At 48.9% G+C, this 8,453-nt stretch overlaps 1 protein-coding gene across 1 annotated transcript; it reads right to left on the bottom strand.

Annotated features, from left to right (window-relative positions):
- Positions 1-2,212: 2,212 nt before the first annotated feature.
- Positions 2,213-4,627, bottom strand: Dynll1 (dynein light chain LC8-type 1). Its single transcript, XM_051161666.1, has 3 exons — positions 4,482-4,627; positions 4,163-4,300; positions 2,213-2,625 (listed from the first exon to the last, which is right to left on the bottom strand). The coding sequence occupies exons 2-3, from the start codon at positions 4,292-4,294 to the stop codon at positions 2,488-2,490; spliced, it is 270 nt and encodes an 89-aa protein (XP_051017623.1). The 5' UTR covers positions 4,295-4,300; positions 4,482-4,627; the 3' UTR covers positions 2,213-2,487.
- Positions 4,628-8,453: the final 3,826 nt, after the last annotated feature.

Raw genomic sequence — 8,453 nt, 5'->3', positions numbered from 1 at the left:
GAAAGTCAAGGTTATCTAGGAGCGTCAGACATTGCATTTTGGCCAGCACACTAAGGGTGGCTTACAGATCTCATGACATCTGGCCTGTCACAGAGCAGCTTCCAGGCAGCGAACACTAGGAAAGAGCATCTGGGAAGGTGCTAAACCTTAGGAAACTACAGTTTGTTTTTCAGCCAGCTGAAGCCAACTGGCTTTTAAATGAACAAGAAGGAGCAGGCACTGGGAAAAACTCTGTAAACTGCCAAACCAATTTTTCTTTCTTTTTTTTTTTTTTAAGTTTTTCGAGACAGGGTCTCTCTGTGTAGCCTTGCCTTGGCTGTCCTGGACTCACTTTGTAGACCAGGCTGGCCTCGAACTCACAGCGATCTGCCTGCCTCTGCCTCCGGAGTGCTGGGATTAAAGGCATGCGCCACTACACCCGGCTACTACTATCATTTTTATTTTGTCTTTTTTTCTTTTTTCAGAGCTGTGGACTGAACCCAAGGCCTTGCACTTGCCTAGCAAGCACTCTACCACCGAGCTAAATCCCCAACCCCCCAATTTTCTTTTTTCTTAAAGATTTATTTATTAATATGTGGGAAAGACTGTAAGCTTTGTCACAGGTAAAAGCAGTCTTGGCAGGCTTTACCCTTGGGCACCCCTATTTATTAATACATATACAGTTCTCTACCTGCAGGACAGAAGAGAGCATTAGATCACGTTATAGATGGATGTGAGCCACCATGTGGTTGCTGGGAGTTGAACACAGGACCTCTGGAAGAGCAGGCGGTGCTCTTAACCTCTGAGCCATCTCTCCAGCCCCCCCAATTTTATTTCTATAGCAACATGTATTTTCACATTTGAACCTGAAAATGAAAGTTAAAAGCCACCAATGTCCTGACAGTAAACATGGACCTAACCAAGTTACATCAATGTCCAATCATGTATTGCATCAGTTCTAGGGACTTGGTGGAGACCATCTGGTTGGACTAACTATAGCTTTGATGGCCAAATTCTTTTTTTTTTTTTTTTTTTTTTTTTTTTTTTTTTTTTTTTTTTTTGATGGCCAAATTCTTGTCAAACAAAAATAGGTCAGCCAGGCATGGTGGTGCACGCCTTTAGTCCCAGCACTCGGGAGGCAGAGGCAGGATCTTAGTGAGTTCAAAGCCAACCTAATCTACAAAGCAAGTCCAGGACAGCCAGGGCTACACAGAGAGACCCTATCTCAAAAAACAAGTCAGGTCATAAGGAGGGAAAGGAACACTCATTTCTACCTCTTCAAAGAGATGATAAACTGAATTACCCTAACTGTGGTCTCCTGCTCCAAAGCACCCCATCTTTTCTGTATAGTAGGAGGCAAACATCAGATGTCACAAAACAGTTAAAACAACTGGGCAGGGGTGGGGTGGCACATCTGCAACCCCAGTTCTTGGCAGCTGGTTATCCTCAGATGTTACATGTTGAGTTTGAGGCCAGCCTGGAATTCCTAAGATAGTCTCAAAAAACCCAACAGGCCTGTGAGATGGCTTAAGGACAGACTTGCTGACAAGCCTCTACCCACATGGTAGAGAACCAACTGGCCAGAAGCTGCCTTCTGACGTCCACATGCACACACACACATCAACAGTAGTTTCACATCCCTTCCCTAAACTGGTCCTCAGAAAACAAAAGTTCAGGTGGATACTCAAAAGCTGACTAGCCTGTAAGAAGCATCTTTGTCAGTCCAAACCTACCACTATCCTGTAGCAGCTTTTTGGCTGCTTATAGTCTCCATTATATCTAAAGCATACGAGGCTTCATCTTGGTGAAGTGCAAACAGGAAACCCTGTTAGGACACTGATAATTCCCAAAGCCAAGTGTGGGTTGGTTGTCTCAGCCTCAGGCTAGAGCGGCTCTGGGGAAACTTGGTAGCTAGAGATCCACAGCTCTCACCTGGTCCTTAAATGAAGTCCTTGATTCAGCTACTGACTTTTGAACCAGTGAAAGCACAAGCCCAGCAAGCTAAGACACTCACTCTAATCCAGTCCTAGAACCTACTGTTACTGTCTTAGCCTGGAGACAGGGATGGGGCCTGACCTGTGGCTAATAGCCCAAACAACCTGGAAAAACAGGTGTGGCCAGCCAAGCATCCCATCTGGAACACTAAAATGTCCAATCCTCAACCCTACAGTCCTGGTCCCTTACTAACTGTAAGCTGCTTCAACCCTATCCTTAACAAACTAACGCACACATATACATCTCCAACAGGTTTATTGTTAAAGGAATGGCCTAAGGGAGAAAACAACGGGGGTTACAGAAGTATGGACTAGAAAATAAATACAAATGTAAGCTGTTTTACTAATTATTTTATAACCACAACCTTGTACAGAGATGATGCCCTGTACAAAACAACAGATTCAAACGAGGTGTTCCCTTAGCAAGGCTGAAGATTCAGTCTCTGGTATTGGAAGTTAGGATGCAGTCCTTGTTTTTGGATGGATCACTGGGTGTTTGGCACAGTCCATGCTTTTAACCGGATTTGAACAGAAGAATGGCCACCTGACCCAGGTAGAAGTAGATGAAGTGTTTGGTTTCATGTGTCACATAACTACCGAAGTTCCGCCCCACAATGCAGTGCCAGGTGGGGTTGTACTTCTTGTCAAACTCCTGGAAAAGAATAAAACAGAATTTTAGTGGCACACCTGGAGGGTTTGCTTTGTAGAAAAGCCAGAGCCTGCAGGACCACAAAGGACCCACCGGCATCTGAAACCATTCCCATCCTGAGGATTGAATCCAAGGCCTTGGCATAGCTAGGCAAGCACTCCACCACTGAGCTGTACTAACAACCCCAGCACATTCCTAGAATAAAAGAATGCTCCCGGCTCTAAATCACCTGCCTAGAACAGTAGAGTGGAATACGCTGCAGCCTGAGGTAAAATGGGAGTGGGGGCTGAGGAAGGGGGTCATTTTCAGACAGCTGTTTCAGTACTGACTTGGGGGTTTTTTCTGTCTTGAGCTTTTAGATGTGGGTCTATGTAGTCCTGATTGTCTTAGTAACTCGATATGTAGACTAGTGTGGTCTCAAAGTCAGAGATCCGCCTGTCTCTTTGCCTTCCAACTGCTGAGGAAGAGGCATGCGCCATCACTCCCAGTGTACCTCTGACTTCAGCAATTCGATGGAGCTAGATGACATCAGCACTTACACTTACCACTGTCTTTGCCATGCACCCCAATTCCAGGAAGACAGTAAGAATTCCTCCTCACAAAGACAAAGCCTCAATTTTCATATATACCAAACTGGGTTGAGAAAAAAAAAAAAAGACGCTGGCCAACTACCTAGCCGTACTTTATTCTGTAAAACCGTTCTGTCTGCATCTACTACCCGATCTTAAAGATTAACAAGTTGGAGAGCATCTGCTTCCCCTATCCCAACGGGCTGCAAATTTGTTCCTTTCTTCACTAGTTGGATCAAGCCAAGGCGAAAAACGATATAAAAATTCGTTAGGGTTCTTTATATCTCATCCTGCATGTGGTTTAAAAAACCTCCTCTATTAAGCAGAATGTCTCTCTTACAACCCAGATGCACATACTGCTGCGTTTGTCAAAAAAAGGTATTCATTTCTGTTCCGCGTGAGTCTTTCATCTTTCCGTTCTCCACTGGAACCCTCCCACGGCTTCGGCTTCCAGTTTCCTCCCAACAAACATAGCTTGAGAAGTTGGCAGTCTTGCCAGCTCTCTACAAACTGCCATTTACCAAGCCTCCACCCAAGCCCCCAACCACCACTGCCACCCACTTCCCCTGAACTGTCGGCTAAGTCCCGGCTGCGTGGCTGGCAAGATCTCCTCCTAGCCCGGCTGGAGACACCCACGCAGCTCTCCCCCCACCCCGGAACACCCAGATGGATCCCCGCTCGGCGCAGGAATCCTACAGCAGGGGGAACTGCTCGCTGCTCCCTGATCCTGGAAACCGTTGCTAGGTGGCGCTTTCCCCCCAAGGAGCTGGGGGTTAAAAAAAAAAAAAAAAAAAAAAAAACTTGTGGCGTTGAGGGTCTGGTCCCCCCAGGGGAACGCCAAACCCATTTGCGTCCTTTCTAGAACTGTCTACCCGGAGCCGCCCTGAGCTCCACAGGAAAACTCTGCCAGGCCCCGCGGCGAACGCAGAACCGGGGGAAAGGAACTACGCGGCGCCGGCTCCGCTCCTCACCTTCTTGATGTGGGCCGCAATATCCTTCTCAATGTTGTACTTCTCCAACGCCTGAGTAGCGCACTCCACCGAGTCCTGTTGCATCTCTTCCGACATGTCTGCGTTTTTGATCACCGCCTTCCGGTCGCACATGGTTACCTGCGGGCCGGGCGCGGCAGAGGTAAGGAAGGGGTCGGGGTGCGGGCCGCGCTGCCCTCCCGACCGGCCCCTGAGGACGACGCCCCCACCCGCTCCCGAGGCCCAGCCACCCCCCCACCGCCCCCCGGAGCCCGCACCGCAGGCCCAGGCTGGGGCGGGGAGGACCCGAGCCCCGTCTCACCGTGGAGCAGGGGCCAGCCGGCTGCTGCGAGCTCCTGGAGAAGGTGCTGGCGCCGCTCAAGCAGCTGTGGAGAGCCGGTCGCTACCGAAGCCGTGGCGCATCTAAGCAGCCCCACGCCAGGCGCCGCCGCCTAAACCCCAGGCCCCGCCCTGCGCCCGCGGCCCCGCCCCCGACGCGCGTCGCTATTGGCTGTGCGCAGCCACCACCCTCTTCCTATTGGTCCGTGGGTTCAATGGTTCCCTCAGGATCTTTCTCCTGCATTTTGTTGCAGGCCACAATGCACCGCGCACGGCGTCGGTTGCCCGGGCAATGCGCGGCACGCGTGAGGGCCCACACACCCTGAAGGCGGAGCCACGGTCGAGTGGCTGGCTCCCGGACCACCCAGCTGTCTGGAAGGGCGTGAGGGCGGGCGGCTTCTGCCTGGGCCCACTGAGGGTAGCCCAGGGTGTGTTCTCGAACCGAAGTTTCTAGAAGACTGGGAGCCGCCATCCCAGGTGCCGCCCATCTCCACCACCCCCCCCCACCCGCGGTTAACGCGATTTACAGCTTTTGACAGGTGGAAAGGTTCTCCCAAGCGGGGGCAAGCCGCCGATTTCACTTGCGCTAAGGGTCGGAGGGCTTGATTTAAAGCTCTGCTGTCTCATTCTTTAAGTTTGTGCGTGTGTGTCTGAGGAGACCTTGGGCTCTGCGTTCCACCACTGAACCTTGTTTTCTTTTTCTTTTCTTCTTCTTCTTTTTTTTTTTTTTTTTTGTTGTTGTTGTTGTTGTTTTTTCTGTTCCATGTCCTCTCCATCCTACCCTACCCTAGCGTGGTCTCCCTAGGTAGCCTAGGCTGACCTAAAATAAGCAGTTCTCCGTTCTTGTCCTCCCCAGGCACCATCACATCAAGTTCAATTCCTAATTTTATAACATGGCACTACGTGTAGCCCCCATGTAGATACCACAGGTGGCGTAGAAATCACTATATACACGATGATGGCCTAAGAATTGAAGGTGAGACTCGGGGAAGGGAATCCTCTTCAGGAGGTAGGGTCTGTCTGCCCAGCAGTGCTGACCTCAGAGGCTGGAACGCGGGTGGGTGTAGAGTGTGTGCAGGCGAGGCTTTAGATACCTTGTCTATTTTTGAAAAGCTTCTTGGTTGAGGATTTATTTCTAGAAGTGTCTTAATGGACAAGAAAGTGACCCTCAGAGGTCTTCTCTGGCACAGGTACGTTTATGACTAATGGGTACCTTAGTAAACAAATGAAGGACTAATGGTAGAGCTCTCTTACCTCTTATGCACTGTGTCCCAACTGGAAACCCAGTACTTCAGAAAAACAAAAAAGGTAGTCAAAAGCAAGGCCTTAGGGAGTGGAGTCATCCCAGCGCGGTAAACAGTGAAACCTGTCTTGTTTTGTTTTTATTTGTAATGGGGGACTAAGTGTAAAGGCAAACCGCTGCAGATGTGTGGGAGCATTAAATGAACGATGCTCGCAGATTCCCAGCACAGTAATGCGTGGCTTATAGTCTCACTGAATCTCAGTGATTACTAGTGTTGAGCCATCAAACCTTAAATGTCTGGGATATATTTTTGAAACTTCTTAAATAATTTTAAGGTTACATAACTCCAAGTTTTCTGCCTACATTTCTGCATTGTTCTCAGCACCTTCATGCTAACCTAAAACATTTGTTTTGTTGAGACAGGGTCTCTTTTATTATGTAGCTCTGGGCCTCAAACCACAGAGATCCACCTGTCTCTGCCTCCAGAGTGCAGGGATTAAAGGCGTGTGCCATCACACCTGGCTAATTTAGAACCCTTTTTTTGTTTTGTTTTGTTTTTTGTTTTTTCGAGACAGGGTTTCTCTGTGTAGCCTTGGCTATCCTGGACTCGCTTTGTAGGCCAGGCTGGCCTCGAACTCACAGTGATCTGCCTGCCTCTGCCTCTCGAGTGCTGGGATTAAAGGCGTGTACCACCACACCCAGCTAGAACCAGCCCCCCCTTTTTTTAATGCTTTATTTTTCTTATGTACATTGGTATTCTGCCCGCTTGTATATGTGTGTGACAGGGTGTCAGATTCCCTGGAATTGGAGTTACACACAGTTGTGAGCTGCCATGTGGGAGCTGGAAATTGAACTCAGGTCCTTTGCTGAGCCATCTCTCGGCGCAGGTGGAAGGGAGGGGGGAGGGTAGGGGGTACGGCCCCAGGACCCTTTTACATTAAATTGCCAGAGGCATACCACTCCAAAGGAAAAACGATGAGAGTGATGAGAACTTCCTCACTTAAACTGTGTGCTTATCAGCCAGAGGCTTTTCTGCCTCCCTCAGCTGAAAGGCCATGAAGCCATTCCAGCTCCATCCCTAATGGCCAGGCTGGAGAGGAAAGGCATTAATATTAGGAAAGAAGTGGGTTTGAGCAGTGAGGTTGGTCAGTGTTTACCAGCTTTGGCCTTCCACTCAGAGCTACGGCGTTACGGTTGTCTCTGCTGATGAGTGTGTTTCTCTTCCATCTATGGCTTGGCCTTTCTGGTCTTGTTTACATTAAGGAGCTGAGTGTCCAAAGCGGACAGAATAGGACAGGGTAAAGCTCAGTGTAGTGTTTGCCCAGTGCACGTGAGTCCTTATCTTCTGTCCTGAGCACTGCAAAGTAAATAAAATAACAGAGACCCAGGCTGCTGCTCAGTCCATTTTCCTAGTGTGCGTGAGGCCAGAGGCCATGTATCTGATCCCGGCACACTAAGGGGAGGGACTCGGGTGCATGTAGCCTGAGTACTTGGGAGATGGGGGCAGGAGGATCAGAAATTCAAGTCCATCTTTGAATAGATGGCTCCAAGGCCAGCCTGGGCTACGTGAGGTCCTGTCTTCAACCACCCCCAATAAAGTACTGTAAGTAAATAAATAAATAAGAGGCTATAGGAACAGCAGCACTCACTGTCTCCGACATCCCTGACAGCAGCTGGGGTTGAGATTCTTTTTTGTTTCTCTCACCTTTTAAAAAATGTTTATGGGTTGTATGCCTGTGTGCCACATTGGTGCCTGGTACCCGCAGAGGCTAGAAGAGGGCATTGGATCCCCTGGGTTTGGAATTTCAGACAATTGTAAACTGCCATGCAGGTGATGGGAATTGAGCCTGGGTCCTCAGAAGGACAGCCAGGGCTCTTGACTGCTGAGCTATCTTTCCACCACGCAAGGCGACTCTCTTTATTATTTACCTTCTTGGCAAAGTTATAATGCTGAGGATTACCTTGAAATCCTCATCTTCCTGCTTCCATATCTCAAGTGCTGGGATTTTAGGCCTGTGCTACCAAACCCAGTTTGTGGGGTACAAGGAATTGAACCCAGTGCCTTCTGCACATGAGGCAAAAACTACCAATTGAGCCATTTTCCCAGCCCTACCTCATTAGCTCTCAGCTCAAGCGAGCCCTTCCCTGAACTCCTGATATTTACCATGCTAGTAAGCCCTGTCACACTTAGCTTTCCTCTGTGACGTTTGCCTCAGGTACTCCTCCAGAAGGGTTAGCTCGTATATTGCCTTCCTTGGTCAACACCCACATGCTCCTGCCTCTTTTGTGCCATGTTCCATCCTCAGCATCCAATTCACTGTCTAGGGCTAGGGGTGTAGCTCAGTGGTAGAGCCATGACGAGCATAAGAAAGGCCTTGGGTTTTCCTCTGTGCCATTCAGTAAATAAGACTGGGAATTTAAAACTACTAGGTCTTATGACACGTACACCCACCTCTGTCAAGATCAGGAGATTTTAAAGGGGCCAGCAGCCAAGCATGGTGGCACACAATTTAATGCCAGCATTATTATTATTATTATTATTATTATTATTATTATTATTATTATTATTATTTTCAAGACAGGGTTTCTCTGTGTAGCCTTGGCTGTCCTGGACTTGCTTTGTAGACCAGGCTGGCCTCGAACTCACAGTGATCCATCTGCCTCTGCCTCCTGAGTGCTGAGATTAAAGGCATGCGCCACCACACCCAGCTC

The sequence above is a fragment of the Acomys russatus genome, chromosome 19 (assembly GCF_903995435.1).
Source record: "Acomys russatus chromosome 19, mAcoRus1.1, whole genome shotgun sequence".
Taxonomy (NCBI): domain Eukaryota; kingdom Metazoa; phylum Chordata; class Mammalia; order Rodentia; family Muridae; genus Acomys; species Acomys russatus.
Note: the sequence above shows the minus strand (reverse complement) of the source record. Positions and strands in the feature narration are given on the sequence as shown.